The 24,178-nt window shown below is 45.6% G+C and overlaps 1 protein-coding gene across 1 annotated transcript in view; it reads left to right on the top strand.

Annotated features, from left to right (window-relative positions):
- syn3 (synapsin III) overlaps positions 1-24,178 on the top strand; it is a gene marked incomplete at its 3' end in the record, with an annotated part of 112,326 nt that overhangs the window by 73,519 nt on the left and 14,629 nt on the right. The window contains 1 exon segment of the mRNA XM_024294611.2: positions 8,857-8,914. Within this exon segment, the coding sequence (XP_024150379.2) occupies positions 8,857-8,914 (58 nt within the window).

Genomic DNA, 24,178 nt, shown 5'->3' with positions numbered 1-24,178 from the left:
TTTGGAAAGACAAATAGCTGACATAGATTATAGACACTCTCAAAACCCTTCTCAAGACCTGTATAAAAAACGCTTAAAACTTAGTGCCAGATATGACAGGCTTACATCACATTCCATTGAATATTTATTGTTAAGAAACCGAAGTAACATTTATGAACATGGAGACAAGGCAGGTGAAATACTAGCAAAACAACTGAAAGAGGCACGGGCCAAGCAAGTGATTAATGGAGTAACAGCACAGGATGGTACATTAATAACTGACCAGCAGGGAATAAGTTAAGCCTTTTGATTTTACAATAAAAATCTGTATAAATCAAATAATTCCTATCACCCCGACCTTCTTTTTCAATTCTTTCTAAATTTACCAATGACCACCTTGCGTCCTGATGAAGCTTCAGTTTTAGAGGCACCTATACAGCTGCACGAGATCTTAGAAGCAATAAAGGCTTTAAATCCCCACAAATCTCCCGGCTTGGATGGTCTGCCGAATGAATTTTATGCAGTTTTTGCAGATAAACTAGCCCCGCTAATGACTAGAATGTTTATGGAGTCTTTTAGTAAAGGCGATCTTCCTAGCAGTTTAAACCAAACCTGTATCACTTTACTTTCCAAAAAGGATCAAAACCTTGTAGAATGCAACTCGTATAGGCCAATCTCACTTTTAAAAAGTGATTCTAAAATCCTGGCTAAAGTATTAGCCAGTAGGCTGGAGGGGGTTTTCCATCAAATAGTGGATGGTCAATCAAGTAAGGTACACTCTGGTACCTGCTGTGTCAGGATGTGCACATCATTGACTGTATATATAAAACTGGACGAAGCAGGTGCGATGTCACCCATAGAAAAAGCCTTACCTCTGGCTCCAGTAAATGAAGCCATTACTGTCACAATTTTTTCACCATGTCCACAATGTCATGTAGGTCAGCCATAAGCCTCTTTCAAAAGCTCTTACTTTGAAGGTCTGTGCGTCCATGCCCTGCCCCCCAGGACTGAATTTCCTCCAGGTCATTCCAGTGGAGAGGCTGGAGTCTCTTGGAAACCCCTGCTCTGTCCTGACAGCCTTGGCTTCCAGCAGTGACTGATGCACAATAGCAGTGCACAGCACTGAGAGCATCACTGCAACCACCAACAATTCCTTTTTTTCTCTGCCCGTGTCCCTCACTTTCCCTGGCTTTTTTTTCTGTCCGCCATCCCAGAGCGTTTGCCAAGTAGCTGTCAGTCTGTTTGCCCTGCATTCTGAATGATATAAGAATCTGATTACTCAATTCAGTTCTGCTCTGGTAAAGTGTTTGCATCTTCTTATACTTAAAAGAGTGCCGTGAGATTGTCTGGTTGCCCCTAGTCCATGAAGAGAGTTTTAACTCCGTGTTGTTCCTACATGGTGAGCGGGGAGGCCACACACTCGCACCAAGCAGAAAATTCTACTGGGATTTGTTAATCGCTTCCTGAAGAAGAGGGCAAAAGTTCATGAACTGCAGTGCAAACATTTCAGAGTGACAGAACTGCTTTTGAAAAAGCCTTCATGTAGTTCACATGATCAGTAAAGCCACTGGCACAGGAGTGGTTACATCATTCAGACCTTTATTTTGTAAAAAGAAAAAGGGAATTTGTCAAACACATTGCAGACCTGTTCCTCTGCTTCACTTTGACCCATGAACAGTCTTTATAGCTGAAGTATTTCACGCTGTAATGGCCGCCTGCTTGAGAGGTATTCAGTTCCACTTTGCAACCATTTAATAAGTGTTGATTTGAAGACAGCGCTGTTGTTACACACTGATGCTAGCATGATGCTTCGATACTGGCTGCTAATGCTAACGCACTGTCCCGTATGTTGTCTATAAATGTAAACCCGATTGGTTCAAAGTTGGACAATATGTTTACAGAGCGGACTTTAAGACGTGGGGGAAAAAATACAACAACATTAATTCATAGAACCTTTATAAGAACTGTAATTTATAAACATAATAACAGTCATTAATCCACTTTGTATTAACTTTATTGGTTGTCTCTTTGTAGCATCACAGAGCTGTATCTTTACTGTCATGACAAATATTCAAAACATTGAAATATTTTTAAGCTCTTTTTGTATGATTAATATAAATATTAATTCTGTGGAGAAATAATTAAGAAAAGAGCATTTTCTGTCAATCTGCTCCCTTTGCTAAATCTGTTCTTGTTTTCTCTGCATGTTTTGAATTTACAGTTAGAACACAATAAAGACATGTTCATACTATTTATTAATTGATTTTATGCTATTTTGTTTTCTTAAAAAATCTAGAAAATAGAGTGACAGACTTACAGCTCTCCTCTTTGGGTTCATATGAGTGTTTTTAGCTTTGCTAAAGAGAAGAAACAACTCATTTGTGATAGAAAATAAAACTCTTCACCAACAAATTTATAGAAAACCAGAGAGCAAAGACTGATTAGAGATTTAAGGAGTTCCTTAGGAACAAAAGTGTTTTTTATCTGAGGTTATTATGTTGTGACTTTCTTTCTGTTTGCATTCAACATAATATGTTTTTAAATTAACACACATGTACATGTCTTAGTAAAATAATGTAATAATTTGTCCAGTAAAAAAAATCTGTTTAGAGTTTTTTTTTGGATTCAGTCAAAAACTATATCTTGGTCAAACCACATACAGAAGCATGAATGAATGAATGAATGAATGAAATGGTTTATTTCAAGCAATCAGGAATAATTCATGAAATAACAAATCCCATAATGAATGACAAGTAGATTGCTTGAAAGGGAATGGAAGGAAGCAAACTTATATAATCCCAACCTGGCTCGACCATACCATTTTCTCTACATGAATTATCAATATCCGGTTAAGGACTTAACATCAAATATTTATACTGTACAAAAACAGATTCAGGTTATAAAGGATCATTAATATCAGTGATGTAATCAAATTTCAAAACAACTCTTCTGGGGTTGGGGGGCTCTCCGGGGGGTGGGGTCCCACGTTGGCCCTCCTGGTGGGGTGGGGGGGCTGCTCTTCTGGCTGGGCTGGGGCCTGTACTCTGTGTTCCTGTGCCTTTCTGCTCTTGGGTGTGGGGGGCCTCTGCGGCAGCCCCGCGTGCCCTGGTCTGGGTGTTTGGTGGGATTGCCCGACGGGCGGCTTCTCTCCGTGGGGGGGCCCTGGCTGCTGGTGCTGCTGCTCTGGCGGGGGGTCTTGGTATGGAGATGGCCGGGTGTTTTCCCCCTTTGTACATTCCATCATCATCCACATCAACAAAACATAAACACTCACCTGAGCACAGGTGTCAGCTCACCTTAGCACTAATAGTTTGTGTGACAGAATGAAAGGCTTTATTTGTGTCGGTTTATATGATTAAGTGTGTGAGCTGCAGTTACATTGTGTACATTCTGACTAGTTTAAATGTGGAGACTATCTTAACCAACAGGTATGTGTGTAACTACAGAGTGTGTGTGTAGAGAGGCCCCGCCCATTCTAGTTTAATATTTAGGCCTTGATGTTTTCTGATGTTGTTTCTCCCTGTTGCCATCTTCTTTTTTCTCTAACACCCCCTCTCTCTTTTACCCCCCACTCCCTCTTCTTCTTCCAACTAAACAAAAACAAAACATAATCAATATAAATAAAGTTTAGCATGAAATACAACAGGGGTTTATACTCACTAAACTCCTGTTGTGACAGTAAAATCTACCCAACACAAGAAGCTCTCAGCCCACATCTGTTCGCTCAGCTGTTGGACAGGACAAGTAAAAACAAAAAACAAAAAAATTCAAAACATCCACGGACAAATCATTTACAGTGGTGGACAAAAGTGTTGGTACCCCTCAGTTAAAGAAGGACAAACCCACAATTCTCACTGAAATCCCTTGAAACTTACAAAAGTAGGAACGACCTGCGATGCCGCTCTTTCAGACACCTGGGGTGGATCAGTCTGTGGCTGAAAGAGCTGCTTAGAGCTAGCACCGTGTCGCAAAGGGGATGGGCATCGTTCCTCATCAAGGATGATAGCTTGGCTACCATCCTCCCTTCCCCCACCTCCTGCACAGACTGAAGCGGCAGCCCCAGAACGGAGCTGGCCTTCCTCACCAGCTTTTCCAGCTTCTTCATGTCTGTTGTGGAGAGGCTGCTGAACCAGCAGACCACTCCATAAAAGATGGCTAATACCACTACGGGGTCATAGAAGGTCTTTAGGAGTGGTCTCTGGACTCCAAAAGACCTCAGTCTCCGCAGCAGAAATTCTGCTCTGCCCTTTTTTGTACAGCGCATCTGTGTTTTTGGACCAGTCCAGCTTATTGCTCAGGTGAACACTCAGGTACTTGTAGGACTGCACTCTCTCAATGTCCCTTCCCTGGATGTTAACCGCTGTTACCCCGGGCTGACACCGCTAGCGTCACGGCTCTGATGCGTGCGCCGCAGTGTTTTCCTAACTTTAAAAGTGCGAGAGGAACTTCCACTGCAGGCGTTCACGTCTTGCGTCTGCAGATCGACCTCTGTGTCGCTGCGAATCCGTTTCATTGGGTTCAAATTTTGACGGATGACGCAGCTGATCTGCAGCACTTTTTGTGAAGTTGGGGCTATTCACAACCAGTCAGAGCTGCTGGTGGAATGGCTCACAGTGGGGGTAGCAGTTGTTGACTGCAGCAGTTCAGACAGGGTGGGGGTGGGAATCTGCTCAAATCTGTTGAAGAACGGATTCAGGTCGTTCGCCCACATCTGGTCCCCCTCAGCTGGAGTGCTGGGCTCCTGGTATCCAGTGATGGTTCTGAGTCCCATCCACACTCCGCTGATGTTATTCTGCTGCAGCTGGTCCTCCATCTTCCTCCTGTAGCACGCCTTTCCTTGTCTGATGTTCCTTCTCAGCTCCTTCTCCACAGCTTTCAGCTCCTCCTTGTTGCCTGATTTAAAAACTCTCTTCTTCTCCTTCAGGAGAGCCTTTGTGTCAGGATTTATCCGGGGTTTGTTATTAGAGAAACACCGTACAGTCCTGGTGGGTACAGTGTTCTCCACACAGAAGTTCATGTAATCTGTTATACAGTCCGTTATACAGTCGATGTCCTCCCCATGTGGACTGTACAATTCCTCCCACACAGCTGTGTCGAAACCTCTTCAGTCTCCTTCGACCATGTCCTCACTGTGCGGGAGACAGCTGGTTGCCTGCATACAAGTGGTTTGTATACAGGCAGGAGATTAACCAGGTTATGGGCAGAATTTCCCGGGGGGAGGGCAGTTGAGGTGTATGCCTCCTTAGAGTTGACATAAAGGAGGTCCAGGATTTTATTCTCTCTGGTGGGACATGAGACGTGCTGGGTGAAGGTTGGAAGAGTGGATGATGGAGGGGCATGCTTGAAGTCTCCAGAGATAAGGAGAAGGGCATTTGGGCTCTGTGTCTGGAGTCTGTTAACCACAGAGTACAGGACATTACATGCAGCTTCGTCGTTAGCAGAGGGGGGTACGTACGCAGCTATCGCGATAACGTGCGAGAACTCCCTCAGCATGTAAAACAGTCTCAGGCTAACGGCTAACAGTTCAATGTCCTCACAACAGATCCGCTGCTTAACAGTGATGTGGCTGGATTTACACCATCTGTTATAGACAAATACTGCCAGTCCTCCTCCTTTCCTCTTACCGCTCTCCGTCGTCCTGTCCGCTCGGGTCATCTGAAATCCGTCCAGAGCCATGACGGTGTCCGGTGTTACCGCTGTTAGCCATGTTTCTGTAAATACCATGATGCTAGCCTGCCGGAATTCCCTCTGATGCCGGGCGACCCACCACCACCCAGCGGTGCCGAGGACCCCCCGCCCCACCCCAGGTACGAGCCAGGGCCCCCCAAGGGCAACCCACCCCACACCCCGGACAACCGCCCGCCCCCACCGTGAAAGGTCCAGGGGGGGAGCAGGGCAGGGGCCGCCCACCCCCGCCGTGCAAAGGGGATATGTTGGGGTCAGTTGGCAGTCTGACCCCCGATGGCGGAGCCCGCGTTGGGTCCAAGTTCCCCAAGCCCAGGTGTCCCACCCCCCGAGAGCTGACCCGCCAGGCGCCGCACCCCCCACCCCTGGCAAGGAGGGAGGAGCCAAAAAGGAGGGCTGAGACGGTTTAGACCTACAGTTGTGTCAGAAGTTTACACTTGTAAAGATCAAAATGTCATGGCTGTCTTGAGTTTCCAGTTACTTCTACAACTATGATTTTTTTGTGATAGAGAGATTGGAACAGACACAAAAAAAATCTTGAAGTTTGGATGTTTTGTGACTTTATTGTGGGCCAACTGAAAATGTGAATGTGATTGGGGCTGTGTTCCCAAGTTCTGGTTGGGAGTTCGGTATAGCCTCCTCTCTGACCTGGTGTTGTCGCACTGCCGTAGTGTTGTATTTATGTTGAATCTTATCAATCTCAAGTTGTGATAGCTGTTGCCGTTTGTGGATGTTAGAACATTGAGCTACTAGTTTTTTGACAGTTAGCCTTGATTGTGGCTTCTGAAGCATCCATTCACTCCACATTCTCTCCATGTAACCTCTCTGAGTAGGATTACTTGAGGAGTAGCATTCCACCAGACCTTTGTTCTCACATCTAGTCCTTTTTTTCTTGTTCCAGTAGCCCATTTTCCATCAGGGTGCTCTGGTTCCCCAGCACCTGATGCAGACCTTGTTTGGCCGGGCGACGTCTGAGCTGGCATGACATGTGTATCATTGTCTCTCATTGGTTATGAGGTAGGCGGTAGAGTTAAGGGTCTTGCCCAAGGACCGTGCACAAAATAGAGCAGTAGGCGAAACGATCCACTGCACCGCGCGGGCCTTCTGGTGTGAACGACGCCATTGTCCCTGCCGAGTCATACCAAAGACTCTAAAAATGGGACCCAGTGCCTCCCTGCTTGACACTCAGCAGTAAGGAGTTGGACTGGGGAGTTAAACCACCAAATGGTTCCCGAGCGTGGCTGTGTCTGCAGCTCACCGCTCCCCCAGGGGATGGGTCAAATGCAGAAAACAAATTTCACACACCGAGGTGCGTGACAAATAGTGGGACTTTAACTTTAATTGGATAACAAGGGAGTCGAATGGAGGCGGCCTCTGTTCTGCGCCACTTCTGTAAACCCGGCGCAACCCAGTCAAGGCATTCTGTGTAGGCTGAAGACAAATAAAATGACAACTTCTCCTCGAGAGTATTCAAATATGTGCCAATCACCTCACACATTGCAGCAGTGTTGCCATCATGCAGTTCCTCAGTGAGTGGGAACATCTCAAGGTTGCCACGCTGCACGTGTTGTTGCCAGAGCTGCACCTTTAAACAGAATCCGTTCATTTTATCAGTGAGCAAGCAGTTTTTCACTTATGCCTTGCATCCGTGTGCGCAGTTCATTCAGATGATGAAATCTATCAGCCAGGTATGCCGGCTTTGCACACCACTCATCACTTGAGAGCAGCTTTGATTAATCGGACATCTCGTTTGTCAGAAAAACGTTAAGTTCCTGTGGCAGCTCGAACACACGGCCCAGCACTTTGCCACGCGACAGCCAAACAACCTCCGTTTGGAGCAATAAGGCTTTATGTTGCGCTCCCATTTCCTCACACAAAGACGCAAATAAGTGACATTTCAAAGGTCGCATCCTCACAAAGTTCACTATATGCACAACATCATCCAACACAGGAGCAAGTCTTTGCAACGAGAGCGTCATGGCGCAAGAAACAGAGTTCCACAACCTCTGAGCTGCGGACCAGTGGCCCCTCCTCTCTTTTCCCGCAAACGGGCGATGTGCTGATCAAATGCACTGCTCGCCACCAGTCAAGCATGTGACCTTGAGTTTGTTTGAGGCGTTAAGGTTTTTTTTATTATCTAACTTGCGTGTCTGGATGTCAGCGGCTTCAGCTGTTTCTGACTGAGTTTGATGGGTGTTTCCCGCATTAAGCCGAGAGGAGGGAAAATAGGGGACCTTTTTATTTTAATTATTATATTTTTGTCAATGAAAATAAATAGAACATCACAGTTCAGAGAGCCAAGCTGGCTGCCCGTGCTTCCCGCAGCGGCTGTCTCTCCCCCGGCGTGTGGAACGGACGAGCTCCGTTGGTCCAGGAGGCTGTCTGAGTTCTGATTGGCTGATGCAACAGCGACCTGTCAAACTTCGTTGATCTGCTGTGAAATGCAGCTAGACATTCGAGCGCTGCCCATGCCCATGTTTGCCCCGTCAGCGGTTTTATATGAGCCCGCCCACTATCACAGGAAAGTAAAAGGGATTGGGTACAACTTCAAAGTGCTGAAGAGAGGAGATTTAATTGACATGTCCTCAGAGAAATAGACCTCCAATGAAACTAAGCATCGAAATGCGGCATCGTTTGCAGCAGCTTCTTTAGGTTTTAGTAGAACCGCATAAATTATAACGGTTCCTACTTGGAACCGAACTTTGGTGCCCAACCCTACATTAGATAATTTCCCACGGCACACCTGACGATCTCTCAGGGCACAGTGGTGAAAATCCATGATCTAATGCATTTATTGGTTACTTTTAACTGTCTGGGGGCCAACACTGTAGTGCCGACCCCCTCAGATTTTATGAACAGGTGGCTCCAGTAAAAGTACTTTCAGGTATTATGTTTCTGTGTTGTCTTGTCAGAATGTCATTGTCGATAAAACAAAGAATTCAGCTTCACCCAGACCCCGAATGGAAAAAGGGCATGCTGGGTATTTTTGAAGGTCTGCTGAAATTTAAGCTCACCTTCAATGAGATAAGCAAAGAGATATTTTTGGGATGTTTTGACTGTGAGGAATCTGAATAACACGTGCTCCTAAGAGTCTTCACATATTGAATTGCTACGCACATATTAAGTTCTTAAACCTGTACAGATGTTTGATTTTCCTTTGGTCACTCATCACGTCTCTTTATTTCCCTGCAGGGCAAAGTACTTCAGGGGGAAGAAGCTGAATGGAGAGTATGAGATCAGAGTGGAGCAGGTACCATTACACTTTGTACCTTTTACTAGTGCTGTCATGGGATGAATGTTCTTGTGTGATTAATTCATTACTATTTACTTATCAACACAAGCCTTGAAATACAGTACACATCAGTTTTAGTACTGTGTGAATATGGAGAATCATTCCCACTGCTGACATCTGACCTTTCTGCACGATCTTTAACCCTTTAAGACTCAATGTTGACAGTCTTTCAACTACCGTAGCTCTTCAACTGTTTACACAATAATTGTAATTCCAGTGGATTCTAAAGCAGAGAAAAGCAATTAAGCAATCAAGATGAGACTAACATGGAGATAAGTTGTTATACTGTGTTATGCATCACAGCATATAGCCAATATGTAAAGTCACTTTTCTCCACCTCAGAATCCACTGGTCTTCAAGAGCTAACTCCCTACCTATTTTCCAGCTCTCCCTGCACTCCCTGCTACTGATTACTTGGACCAGGTGTGTTTATTCAATCAGAATGTGGAGACATCTGCAGCTGTCAGGGTTTGGAGATTTGGAAAACAGGCAGGATGGTAGAGCTGGGTGATATGGCCCAAAAAAAATTTCGATTTTTTTTTTTTCATTTCAAAGGTTACAAATGACAGAATATTTTTAATAGAAATTATTTTATTTTAACATGTCTTTTGGAAATTGGCACAAAGAAAAAGTGCAACTAAATGCAAGCTGTAAAAATGTTTGTAGAACAATGTAGCAGGTGTTTTGTTAAGCATCCTATATAATTTAAAAAATATTATGTTGAATTCAAACCGAGAGGAAGTCACAACATATAAACCTCAGATAAAAAAAAAAAAAATTCTAAGTAACTTCTTAAATCTCTATTCAGTCTTTTCTCTCTGGTTTTCTATGAATATTTCTATGAAGAGCTTTATTTTCTATCACAAATGAGTTTTTTCTTCTCTTTAGCACCTAAAAAAAACTCCTTTACACCTGTCAAGAACAGGCAGACAGCTGGATTCAGGTGCAGCAGGTTTATTCGGCACAGACAGGGCAACAGGCATTTTAGCACAGCTAAAAGTCCACAACACTAAATCAGGGTCAGGCAGGCAGGGGTCAAGCACCAGCATAAGGGCATCAGAGGAAAACCAGAGTAGTCAGGATCCAGGCGAGGGTCAGGCACGGCGAGGAGTATGTCACAGGCTGAGGCAGAACGGTGGTCAAAGACAGGCTGGGGTCGAGGCAGGCTTAAGCAGGAACAGGACTGAAGGCGGTAATGCTCAGAATTGCAGGAGTACACCAAAACAAGACTTCACACCTGAGCACAGCCTGAAGCCTCCTTATAAATGTTTGTGGTGATTGTTGAATGAGGGACAGCTGATGAGGTCTGGGAACAGCAGGCAGAGGCTTATGGGAAATGGAGTGAAGATGAGGCTCAGGAGAGTTTCAGAATTCAGGCGATGGCTCCCCTCTGGTGGTCTGAGGAAAAACAGACTGATTCTTGACAGAGCCCCCCCCCCGATGACCGGCTCCGGAAGCGACGGACCTGCTGCCGTCGAGGCTGCCCACGGGCCCGTGGTGCCGGTGCTGAGAGATTGCGTTGGTGGAAGTCGGCAACAAGGGAAGGGTCAAGGATGTCGTCCTGGTCTACCCAAGACCGCTCTTCTGGACCATACCCCTCCCAGTCCAGTAGGTACTGCAGGTGCCCACCCCGGCGTCGGGAATCCAGCACTTCTCTGACCCGGTATGCTTCTTCACCATCCACAATCAAGGGGGTGACTGTAACATCCGAACCCTCCGCCTGAGGCTCCTCAATGTCAGGACCTCTAGCTGGCTTCAAAAAAAAAACATGGAACGTGGGGGAGATACGATATTGTGAAGGCAACTGAAGACGGAAAGACACAGGGTTAACCTGCCTGACGATCTGGAATGGCCCCACATATCTCAGACTCAGCTTCTTGCAGGGCAGACAGAGGCGTAGATCCCGGGTTGAGAGCCAGACCCACTGAGCAGGAGAGAAGTTGGGACCCTCTCTGTGGTGTTTGTCTGCTTGTACTTGGGTGCGGCGGACAGCGTGCTGGAGCTGGACATGGGCCGCCTCCCATGTCTCCTCACTGCGGCAGAACCAGTCATCTACAGCCGGCAGCTCTGAAGTACCCCTCGCCCAGGGGAAGAATGGCGGCTGGAAGCCAAGAATGCACTGGAACGGAGAGAGCCCAGTGGCGGTCTTTTTGAGGGAGTTCTGGGCATACTCTGCCCAGACCAGGAGCCAGCTCCAATCCTCCTGCCACTGATGACAGTATGTCCTCAGGAAACGGATCCCCTCCTGGTTTGTACGCTCCGCCTGGCTATTTGACTCTGGGTGATAACCAGATGTGAGGCTGATTGTGATGCCCAGGCCATCGCACATTGCCCTCCAGACCCGGGAGATGAAGTGAGGACCGCGGTCAGACACAATGTCCTCAGGAAGTCCATAGAACCGGAAAACATGGTGAAGCAGGTGTTCAGCAGTCTCCAGAGCCGATGGGAGCTTTGGTAGAGGGATCAATCGACATGCCTTGGAGAACCGATCTACAACGGTTAGAATGACGGTGTTACCCTGAGACTGGGGCAGATCTGTCACAAAGTCCACTGCGATATGCGACCAGGGTCGATGTGGAATCAGCAGTGGCATGCAGGAGACCAGCAGGGCGTTGACAGGGTGTCTTGGTCCTCTGGCAGGTGGAACACTTGGTGACATGTTGCACAACATCCGCCTGCAGGGTAGGCCACCAGAACAGATTGGCAGTTAGAGTCTGTGTGGCTGTAATACCTGGATGGCCAGCGGCAGGTGTGTCATGGACCAGGTGGAGCACTTGCTGGCGATGTGATGGAGGAACATAGGTGCGGTCAGCTGGGCATGACGAGGAGGAGGATGTTGTTCGTTGACCTGGGCAAGTTCCGTTATGATGTCCCACTGAACTTGAGCCACAACGAGTGTAGGTGGAACGATGGGTTCTGGGTCAGCAGGAGCATCAGAGGTGATGTCGTGGATTCGAGTCAGAGCGTCAGCTTTGCCGTTCTTGGAGCCAGGGCGATAGGTTATCTGGAACCTGAAACGAGAAAAGAACAGGGACCACCGCGCCTGGTGAGGGTTGAGGCGTTTGGCAGTACGGATGTACTCCAGGTTGCGGTGGTCAGTCAAAACAATGAATGGTAGTGAAGCCCCCTCCAGCCAATGCCTCCACTCACCAAATGCCGCCTTCATGGCCAACAGCTCCCGATCCCCCACATTATAGTTGCGCGCAGCATCCGTGAGCTTTCGAGAATAGTAGGCACAGGGGTATGTCTTGCCCGGCTGACCATGACATTGGGATAGGATTGCCCCGATGCCGGTATTAGAAGCATCCACTTCCACTATGAACTGGGATGTGAGATCCGGATGGTGGAGTATGGGAGACTGAGAAAAGCAGGACTTGAGATTCTCGAAGGCCTAGGTGGCTGCAGGTGTCCAATATAGCTGACACGGACCACCCTTTAGCAGCGAGGCAAGCAGTGCAGCGACTGTGTTGAAGCCCCTGATGAACCGCCGGTAGAAGTTGGCGAAACCCAGGAACCTTTGGAGCTCCCGCACAGACTTTGGCTGCAGCCACTGGACCACAGCCTCTACCTTCCCTTGGTCCATGGCCACCCCCTGAGCACTGATAACGTAGCCCAGAAACGAGATTGATGTCTGGTGGAATTCACACTTCCCCTGCTTGGCGTACAACTGGTGGGCGATGAGGCGTTGCAGGACCTGACGGACATGGAACACATGCTCCTCTAAGGTGTCAGAGTAGACCAGGATGTCATCTATGTAAACAATGACGAACTTGTTTAGCAGGTCCCGGAAGACATCATTGACCAAGGCCTGGAACACAGAGGGAGCATTGCAGAGGCCGAAGGGCATAACAAGGTACTCGTAGTGGCCCGAGGTTGTAGAGAATGCGGTTTTCCATCCGTCACCCGCACGGATCCGAATGAGGTTATACGCACCTCGGAGGTCCAGCTTTGTGAAGAAGCGTGCAGTGCGTAGTTGCTCCAGAGCTGCAGGAACCAGGGGGAGGGGGAAACGATACTTCACATTCACGTCATTCAGGCTGCGATAGTCTATACATGGTCTCAGGCCACCATCTTTCTTCTTAACAAAGAAGAAACCAGCCGAAGCTGGAGACGTGGATGGCCTTATGAAGCCTTTAGCCAATTCTTTGTGGATGTATGCCTGCATGGCAGCCGTCTCAGGCTGAGAAAGCGGGAACACCTGACCTCTGGTTGGCAAAGCTCCAGACAGGAGGTCGATATCACAGTCATAGGACCAATGTGGAGGGAGCTGTGTGGCACGTTGCTTATTGAAGGCCTCCTGCAGGTCATCATAAAAAACTGGCAATCCCTCCGCTTCCCCTGTCGCGCTGGTCTCAGCGAGGGTGGTGGCTGCGATGGTTGCAAAGTATGTAGGCCCTCTCATAGGCCGAAGGCAGTGGCGCTGCCAGTGAGTGGATGAGAACGACAGCCTGTGCTCTGACCAGATGATTGTGGGGTCATGCCTCTCCAGCCAGGGCAGACCGAGGATGATGGAACAGCGGGGGGACTCAATTGTGAAGAGACGGAGGGCTTCATGATGATGATCGGGTGCGGTGATCTGGATGTCAGGAGTCAGAAACTGGATACAGCCGGGCCCCAGGGGCCTTCCGTCAAGGGTGGTGACTGCCACACGGGCATTGCAGGACAGCAAAGGAACATTATGAGTGCGGGCAAAGGCTAGGTCAATGAAGTTCTCTGCTGCCCCAGAGTCAATCATGGCCTGTGTTTTTACTACATGGCCGTCAAAGCACAAAGTCACTGGGAATGTAAAGGTGAGTATGGAGTCACTCACCGGCCTTGCAGAGCGCCGTGGGTGGCGATTTGGACAGGTGTTCAGAATGTGGCCGGGCTGACTGCAGTAGAGGCATAGGTTCTCCCGAAAACGTCTCAGTCGCTCCCCTGGAGAGAGTCGGGTGGAACCAAGCTGCATGGGCTCGTGGTTGGAACCGGAGGCCTTCATGAGGAGAGATGAGACGGGCGTGGCAGTCACCATGGCTGAGTTCTGCGGCCGCCGGGTCCTCAGTAGGTTATCGAGCCTGATGGTGAGTGTGATGAGCTGGTCCAAATCCAAGTCCACATCACGGCACGCCAGCTCTCGCTGCAACTCTGCTGTGAGCCCCTCTCGATAAGCAGTTTTCAGCGTACTAGAAGTCCAGTCAGTACGTCCTGCCAGGGTCCAGAACCGGAGTGAATAGGCAGCTGCGGTCTGCTGCCCCTGCTGGATCCCATATAGCTGCTCACCAGGATCTTTGCCGTCCGCTGGGTGATTGAACACGTCGTGCAGCTCCGAAGGGAGAGCTGGAGGTGGACCAGGTGTGTCGTCTGGCATGTTAGCCTGAAGGTGTGTTGTGATGGCATCAGTCGCAGCAGTCAGCAGCTGGAGTTGGCGACTCTGCTCCTGTAGCATGGCAGCATAACCAGCTGAGTCTGACAGGCTGGATACACTTGCTGCTGGATTCATGTTTGGTGAAGTCTTCTGTCAAGAACAGGCAGACAGCTGGATCCAGGTGCAGCAGGTTTATTCGGCACAGACAGGGCAACAGGCATGATGCACAGCTAAAAGTCCACAACACTAAATCAGGGTCAGGCAGGCAGGGGTCAAGCACCAGCATAAGGGCATCAGAGGAAAACCAGAGTAGTCAGGATCCAGGCAAGGGTCAGGCACGACGAGGAGTATGTCACAGGCTGAGGCAGAACGGTGGTCAAAGACAGGCTGGGGTCGAGGCAGGCTTAAGCAGGAACAGGACTGAAGGCGGTAACGCTCAGGATTGCAGGAGTACACCAAAACAAGACTTCACACCTGAGCACAGCCTGAAGCCTCCTTATAAATATTGTGGTGATTGTTAGAGCTGGTGAGGTCTGGGAACAGCAGGCAGAGGCTTATGGGAAATGGAGTGAAGATGAGGCTCAGGAGAGTTTCAGAATTCAGGCGATGGCTCCCTCTGGTGGTCTGAGGGAAAAACAGACTGATTCACGACATCACCCTAAGAGGAGAGTTGTCAGTCAGTCACCTGTAGTCTGAACCTGATGTGGACATCCAGTATTTTCTTTTACTTTTTAAGAAAACAAAATAGCATAAAATCAATTAATAAATAATTTGAGCATGTCTTTATTGTCTTCTAACTGTAAACTCAAAACATGCAGAGAAAACAAGAACAGATTTAGCAAAGGGAGCAGATTGACAGAAAATGCTCTTTTCTTAATTCTTTGTCCACAGGATTCATATTTATATTAATCATAACAAAAAGAGCTTAAAAACATTTCAATGTTTTGAATATTTGTCATGATATCACTGACAGTAAAGATGCAGCTCTGTGATGCTACAAAGAGACTACCAATAAAGTTAATACAAAGTGGATTAATGACTGTTATTATATTTATAAAATACAGTTCTTATAAATGTTCTATGAATTCATCTTGTTGTATTTGTCCTCCACGTCTTAAAGTCCGCTCAGTGAAAACGACTGACTTTAAGCCACTCCTCTGTGTTTACATTTATAGACATCATACAGGACAGCTCGATAGCATTATTTGTGGCTAGTATTGTAGCATCAGTGTGTAACAGCAGCGCTGTCTTCAAAATCAACACTTTTATTAAAGGTTAAGGTGCTGCTGTAGACCAGCAGCTTTATCCTTTAGTTCTGTCTGGATCTGTTTGTAAATGACTGCATGCCCTGCTGCTGCATCAGCCAAAGCTAACTGCTTCACACAGAGACGATTAGCAGACGGGGGTGGTGGGGAGGTGACTTCTTGCGCTGCACATGTCTTTCTTTTTTCTTTTCTTTTTTTTTCTTGAACAAGCTTTCTCTCTCTCTTTCTGCCTCACTCTATGCAGATTTGCATAGAACACACAGACAGCCCAAATTCACTTGTAAGGGCAGTTGGGACAGACCTAAAGAGGCCATACAACCATTTTTTTGTATTTTCTTTATTTATTCACAGTGAGGTTTTAATTAGGACTGTGAAGTTTTTAACAAAAATTCCACATTCTAAATGTCTTAAAAAGCCATTTTTCCTGTTGATCTGAAGCCTTCTTTTCAAAAATCCCTCTGTGTGGGCGTGGCTTATGGTGCTGAGCAGTGTAACCCTGCCCATTATTCCCCCTAGACATGCTGGGGGGGGGCAGCAGCTGGAGCTCAAAACTGATTTCATGCTGGCACATGCTGATTGTTGAATTTACTTCAACAAGAAATCTAATGAAATACCAGAATAAAGAAACGGTCTAATCGCGTGTCATTTTCTAAATGCATACAGCAGTGATAATTGTTTTAGATGCAGACGAAGGGTTACGTTCAGGAGAACAGTTCCGGTGTCCGGTTAAAGCACTCGGTGGATCCTGAGCAGAGCTGCAGCTCGCCGCTCCTCCGCAGGATGGATCAAACGTTTACAGCAGATATGTGACAGCTAATGGGATTTTGCTTTCAGTTTCACTTTAAATACGTGAGGCCACCTTTAAAAAATCCCGTAGTGGACGAAATTTAAATACGAGCAGGCAATAATTAGTACCTTTACTAATTATTGACTGCCACCAATAAATCCAATCCATTCCAGATTCCTTGTGAAAATGCTATAAGCTAACATCAATACGGCCGTTCACTGAATTACAATCCTTTACAGCTCAGAAGTGGGACATTATATTATCTTTTCAGGCCCCTACGCTATAGCCGGGCAAGGCTCAGGAATTTAAAGAGATTTTTTCTGCGACCGTTTGAGTGACAGCGATTTAAAAGGAGAAATCCTCTGAAATGCAAAAACGAAATGATTTCTTATTATATTTTTTTCTCTTTCAGAAGAAGAATGCCACACATACATGTTAAAAACTCAAAAAACATGATTTTCATTGGAGAGGGACTTTAAAGGGGCCCTACCATGATTTTTTCAGCCTTTCAGAATAAACTATATCAATATATATGATTATGTATTACCTTTGCAACACTAAGACACAAATCATTTATGAAATATGAGTCAATTTTTGGACCGTTTTAATACCTGGGAGTAAAACGACTTGATCTCTGAGGCTCCGCCGTTCGCTCCTTGTCGGTCCCGCCCATTTCACAACGTCATCCTTGAGCCTGCCTCCCCAAGCCTCATCAGCATGACCAAACTTTGTAAACAAAACCACGTGACTACAGGTCTACTCAGTCATTGGCCAGCAAGTATGGGGGCGGGTCAAAACAGAAGAGAAAGATGGATTCGCTGCGGTCTGCAAATGCTGTCCAGGATTTTTCCCTTATCCGAACTTTGTATTTTCGAACGGATTTTGAGTGTCTGTATAAAGGCCAGGTTCAACACTTTTCACTGCAGCTTTGGTACCGCGGAGGAATCCTGCATGACGGTTACTGGAGACGCTATGGTTACAGCTACACACACTAATAAGAGTTTGTGACATGTAGATTGTTGGTAGAATCAATGTGGATCAGATTAAAAGTTGTTTTATTGAGCATGAATTCATCCGACCACATTTGAATTAGTTTCCGTGTCTCATCGTTGTGGTTTTATGACATTGTTTTTAAGAGAATTCTGTTGGGACTACAATAGAGCTTTCAGATGACGTCACAGCAGCAGCCCGCGCACGGTGCTGCATAATGAGTCACAAAAAGAGAGTTTTAAATTTTTTAATAGTGTTAAAATAACATTTCTAACAAGTAAACAGATGGATCAATTATTTCCTTTTGGCTAACATAATAATCTAATGCTCTACATTTGTGGCTGTTTTGGTTCAGTTGTTTTGGTTCAGTTGTTCCGCACTCGGTTTGTTTCGTATTCAAACTGAAGAATCTCAGAGCAAACAGAAGTTCAGTCCGATTGGAAAAAAACCAAGACCACCTTGAACGATGGGTCAGAGACCGGTTCCTGGTATAGCTGTGGTGCTTCATTGATCTTACATCAGCACGTTTCCAACCGCTTGTTTTCGTGGGTATGGGAGGGGCTGCTGCAGACAGTGCAGGTTTTTAAAGGATTAGTCTGAACAGATCAAAATATCACTTTGAGGTTATTTATAGAGCTGAACTTAGAACCTCAAGAAGTAGAATTTTCATGTTGTTCCCCTTTAAAGCCAAAAGTGAGTTGGACTTATTTAAACTTTATCTTGTACTTAATAATTTTAGGATTTTTATCAATGAAAAAAATCACCAAAGTAGAACTATATTTAGTCATTTGCATTCATCTCTTAGAAACTGCTTTTAAATTAATTTAGTTAAATCAGCACTAAACCCTCATTTGAGTGAATTGCAGGTCTCTCACATACAGAATAAATGCTGCACATGAGACAGAGGATTGCTTCATTCCAGCCCACGGCAGCACTTTCCACCTCAGGCCCAGAACGACCTCATCTTCAGGTTTAACTATTTCAAAATAAAAAAAAAAAAAAGATGCATTTGTCCAAAATTTATAAAAGCATTTCCTCCCATAATCACAGAAGTAAGTTTTCAAGTCTAGACAGTCTGCCTCAAAGATGAGTTCAGTAAAACACCTGCAAACCACTGAGACATCCCTGAAAGACAAAAAAGACGATTTTACAACCTAACATTCTAACTGCTGTCATCATATGTCAGGAACTGGACTGTAAAAGAGGGGGGCAACGAAGGCCTTTCAGAGAATATCAGTTCTTTAGAAAACTCTGTTGAACTCAGAGCAAAGAGATTTGATTGGGTCTCTTTCTTGAAAAGGTAGAAGGGCAGAAGAGCCCCGTGGCGTTCAGCCAGAGCTGACCTACTTTAAGCCCTTCGTTATTTCCCAGAAGCCCTACACATTCATGGCAGAAAATCACTTCAATGGCCTTCAAGAGCCAGACTCTTGTGTTTGAGAATCTTCAGATGACTAAAGCCAAGTGCTGCATGAAAAGCAAAGACAAAGCCCCACAAAGCATGGCAGTCCAAGTAGAGGCCGTTGACTCTTTCCTCCCTGGAAACTGTTTCTGTTGTTTTGATGAAACCTGTGTCCATACGGTGACACCAAAAACCCACAGTTTCCTTACATTTCATCCAAGCGTCACTGGAGAATTTCCACTTTTTCTATGGGGTGACCTTTGACTTTACAGTAGAATGGTATTATCCCTGAAGGTTCAAGTTAAAGATCCACACCAATCGCAATTTGATCTATTTCCCGGTTTGTTCCAGATAATCGGAGGAAACTCTTTAAAAATCCACTTTTCATGATAAATGATGAATTTTGAAGTCAAGTTTTATGCTGTATTTTTTTTATCTTAGTGTTCTAAATGTATCTGTTTAAGTTCTTATGAGGCCCTGAAATAAACTGGTATGCTATCCAGGGTAAACCCTACCTTCACCCAACAGTGGCCGGGATAGGCTCCAGCAACCAAACGACCCCAAAAAGATGCACTCCGGTGAAAATGGTGGTTTTGGCTGATGATGGACATTTATAAAGACATTTAAGCTAAACCTGCATTTCAGTATTTCATTATTTAAAAGCTGTGTATGAGGAGCTGAATAAAAATGCTATGGGTGGTCAGGAGGTACTCCCAGATGATTGGATAACTACAGCTAATGTGATCAGGGAGACGGGTAGGAGTGTACTTGGTGTGTCATCAGGAAAGAGAGTTGATAAGGAGACTTGGTGGTGGAATGAGGAGGTGCAGGAGTGTATACGGAGTAAGAGATTAGCTAAGAAGAAGTGGGACACTGAGAGGACTGAGGAGAGTAGACAGGAGTACAGGGAGATGCAGCGTAAGGTGAAAGTAGAGGTGTCAAAGGCCAAACAAAGAGCTTATGATGACTTGTACGCTAGGTTGGGTAGTAAGGAGGGAGAGACTGACCTGTACAGACTAGCAAGGCAGAGAGATCGAGATGGGAAGGACATGCAGCAGGTTAGGGTGATCAAGGATAGGAATGGTAATGTGGTGACAGGTGTCAGTGGTGTAATGGAAAGATGGAAAGAATACTTTGAAGAGTTGATGAATGAAGAGAATGAGAGAGAACAAAGAGTAGAAGAGGTGACGGTTGTGGAGCACGAAGTAAGAAAGGTTAGTAAAGGTGAAGTGAGAGGGGCTTTGAAGCGGATGAAGAGTAGAAAGGCTCTTGGTCCTGATGATATACCTGTGGAGGTATGGAAGTGTCTAGGAGAGATGGCAGTGAAGTTTTTGACCGGGTTGTTCAACAGGATCTTAGGTGGTGAGAAGATGCCTGAGGAATGGAGGAGAAGTGTGATGGTGCCCATTTTTAAGAATAAGGGAGATGTGCAGAGTTGTGGTAACTACAGAGGAATAAAGCTGATGAGCCATACAATGAAGGTGTGGGAAAGAGTAGTGGAAGCCAGACTAAGAGCAGAAGTGAACATTTGTGAGCAGCAGTATGGTTTCATGCCAAGAAAGAGCACTACAGATGCAACATTTGCTTTGAGGATGTTGATAGAGAAGTACAGAGAAGGTCAGAGAGAGCTCCACTGTGTCTTTGTAGATCTGGAGAAAGCTTATGACAGAGTGCCCAGAGAGGAACTATGGTATTGTATGAGGAAGTCTGGAGTGACAGAGAAGTATGTCCGAGCAGTGCAGGACATGTATGAGGGCTGTAAGACAGTGGTGAGGTGTGCTGTAGGGGTGACAGAGGAGTTCAAGGTGGAGGTGGGATTACATCAGGGATCAGCTCTGAGCCCCTTCCTGTTTGCAATGGTGATGGACAGACTGACGGATGAGGTTAGACAGGAATCACCATGGACTATGATGTTTGCAGATGATATTGTGATTTGTAGTGAGAGCAGGGAACAGGTGGAGGTGGAGTTAGAGAGGTGGAGGTTTGCCCTGGAAAGGAGAGGAATGAAGGTTAGCCGCAGTAAGACAGAGTACATGTGTGTGAATGAGAGGAACCAGAGTGGAAGAGTGAGGTTACAGGGAGAAGAGATAAAGAAGGTGGAGGAGTTTAAGTATTTAGGGTCAACAGTACAGAGTAATGGAGAGTGTGGAAAAGAAGTGAAGAGGAGAGTGCAAGCAGGTTGGAATGGGTGGAGAAAAGTGTCAGGTGTGATGTGTGACAGAAGAGTTTCAGCACAAATGAAAGGAAAGGTGTACAAGACTGTGGTGAGACCAGCCATGTTGTTTGGACTAGAAACAGTGGGACTGAAGAAAAGACAGGAAGCAGAGCTGGAGGTAGCAGAGATGAAGATGCTGAGGTTCTCTTTGGGAGTGACCAGGATGGATAGGATCAGGAATGAATACATCAGAGGGACAGCACATGTTAGAGGTTTTGGAGATAAAGTCAGAGAGGCCAGACTGAGATGGTTTGGACATGTTCAGAGGAGAGACAGTGAATATATTGGTAGAAGGATGCTGAGTCTAGAGCTGCCAGGAAAGAGGTCTAGAGGAAGACCAAAGAGGAGGTTTATGGATGCAGTGAATGAAGACATGAAGGTGGCTGGTGTTAGAGTGGAGGATGCTGAAGACAGGCTTAGATGGAGGGAACTGATTCGCTGTGGCGACCCCTGAAGGGAAAAGCCGAAAGGAAAAGAAGAAGATCAGCGGAATTGTGATCAACTGAGATCACTGAGCTCAACTGAGAATCGGGTCAAAGTTCACGTTCAGTGGTTTGTTGAGGTCACATTTCACACTTATTTTGTTTCAATTAAAGGTTCATATGATTGTAATCCCACAGTTCTCAAAGTCGTTCATGGATTTTATTTCCAGAGACTTCGTCTGGTCCAGTGGTCCGGGTGGTTTTACAAAGATTCTTGAGTTCTGGATCTAAGTGCTTTGGATCTGTTTTCTCTTTCGTAGCAGTCTCACGTGGTTTGCTAGATTAGCATGATATTTCGAAAGGTGATCAAGATAAACAGCCAAACCCTTCAGGTGTTTGCGTTGTTTCATCAGAGCTATCTTGTGCTTTTGATTCACAAACCTGATCAGGATCGCTGGTTTATCCGTATTCTTTCTCTGAGGAACCGGATGACAGACCTCAACAGTATTTAAGGAAATCACTTTATACACAAGAAAATAATACAACCTGATTTTCCATGGTCGGGTTAGCATCCATCACAGCTCCATTAGCATCCATGCTAACGTTGGTAGCTCCAGGCCACGCCCGGGGTTATATTTGAAGTCCCTTGAGAATCACATTATTCATCCGTGCTTGTTATCCATGTCATGCATTCTTCTCTCAGGAGATCTTGGCGATTATCTCATTGTTCGTTACGTGCCTTTCCTGTCAGAAGTCTTCCATGAGTTATAGCAGTGGTGATAGCTTAGCCTCAAGCCCCATCAGAGCTCATAGCTTAGCATCAGTCAGAAGTGCTGGAGAAAGCTTAGCTTGAGTGTCTGCGAGTGCGATTTTGAGCTCCGTCAAATCAGCTTCAAAATTTTTCATTAGTGCCATGTTCAACTCTCCTCGTTGCAGTAGCTGTTTTGCAGTAGCTTGGTGAATAAAGTCGCTTATGAGCAACTTTAACAGACTTTAAAAGCTGAAGAGTTGAGGAGAGTTGAAAACACGTGCCTGTTCGATCGTGAACCTGAACTGGAAAAAAAATCACCGTCATTTACCTATCTTAGCCTGTGTGTTTGAGGAAGAACAAGGAGCAGTTGTGTTGTTGGTCCATGTGGACTTTTGGGTCACATCTGCTGAGCAGCTGTGTGACTTCAGCAGCGTCTGCACTCCTTTATGCCAGCTCCCAGCCGTGTCTGTTATCTTGGCCTTTTTTGGCCAATACGTGCCAGTGACATATGACCTCCACTCGCCCCAAATGTATTTTACGTTGGTTGTTTAAAGTCAGTTGCCTGTTTGTCTTGAAGCGTTGTGTGGCGGCATAGATTATCTTTCTATCTCACAAGGTGGTAGTGATTATCACAAATGCTTTAATGCATGAAAAGGATTTTTTAAGGCCCCTCAACTGCATCAATATGTGAACCTTTTAGAACAGGGGTCACCAACCTTTTTGAAACTGCGGGCTACTTCATGGGTACTGAATCATACGAAGGGCTACCAGTTTGAAATAATACATTTGCTTAGTTCGCCTTTAGTTCTACATTATTAATAGTGAATAATGATACTTCTCTATGTGAAGACACTGATTTCTTAGCATAATTATCAACAATGACAACAAGCTAGGAAACAGATATCAATATTCAGAACTTTATTAATCTCAACAGATCTTGTCACATTTTGAGGTAATGACCAAATGAAATGTTTTTAACAAAATTATAACTTTTAATTATTATTAATTAATTAATTATTAATTAATTATAACTATTATTAGTGGATATGCTCCTCAAACGCTTGAATTCAGTCTCATGAACCCGTCCCTTTATTTTCCTTAAACCTCTGAACAGATTGATGGACAGATCCCACAGCAGACAAGAATCTGCGCATGGTGCGTTCACTGACCTCTGGACATAAGCAATCAGCCACTCGGCCCAACCCAGTCCGCTAAACTTTGTCATTTTTAAACAATCCGCAGCAAAACAAATCAGTTTTTCAGAGAAAACGTCGACACTATTTAATCAATCGATTATATACGGTGCCGGTGTTCTATGTTTTCTCTGACAAACTGCTTCGTTTTACTGCCGATATCCGGGGCTCAGTGAACGCACCATGCAGAAACACTCAGCAGCTCTGGGTTCTGTTTCATTACACATGAAACTTGAGCCAAATTCTAGGAATTAAAAAAAAACTGTGTCGCAATGATACGGTTTCATAATAATACAATAAAACACAAACCAACTCACGCGATAAGTCATTATAAACACGGCAATGTGTGTTTTTTTTATTTGATTGTCTAAAAAGGAGCACTTGGGTGACGTCTCAGCAGTGTGGTGCGCGCGTGCCGCACTGGCTCGCGCAGAGAGTCCACTGAGAGTCTCAGATGCAAGTCAGAAGTTTGTTCAGTGGAATGTAAAAGAATGTCCAGAACAAGTATTCAGGCTGCCGCTGCAGAAGTGCGGCTACAGATGAAGCGATGAAGTTATTGATTTTACAGAGGAGATGCACGATTAGCTGTGACTTTGATCTCTCGTGGCGCCCTAGTGCTGTACTCAGACAGACACTTCAGAAGCCCATTTAATCGGAAAAATGTCAATTTCCATAACAGCTCTGCGAAAAGTGTCCATATCCATTTTAATGCGTCCCAAAACCAGCTCCTCTACGAGCAAAAACTATTTTTTTTCGAAAAATGCGAGTTTTGTTTTTTTTGTAATCTGTGTTTCCATTAAAGATAACTAATAATCAAATATTCTCGATGTCTCCAAGTGGGAAAGGGATAAGGGGA

This window comes from Oryzias melastigma, linkage group LG23, assembly GCF_002922805.2.
Source record: "Oryzias melastigma strain HK-1 linkage group LG23, ASM292280v2, whole genome shotgun sequence".
NCBI classification, from domain to species: Eukaryota; Metazoa; Chordata; class Actinopteri; order Beloniformes; family Adrianichthyidae; genus Oryzias; species Oryzias melastigma.
This window is presented reverse-complemented; position numbering and strand designations above follow the sequence as displayed.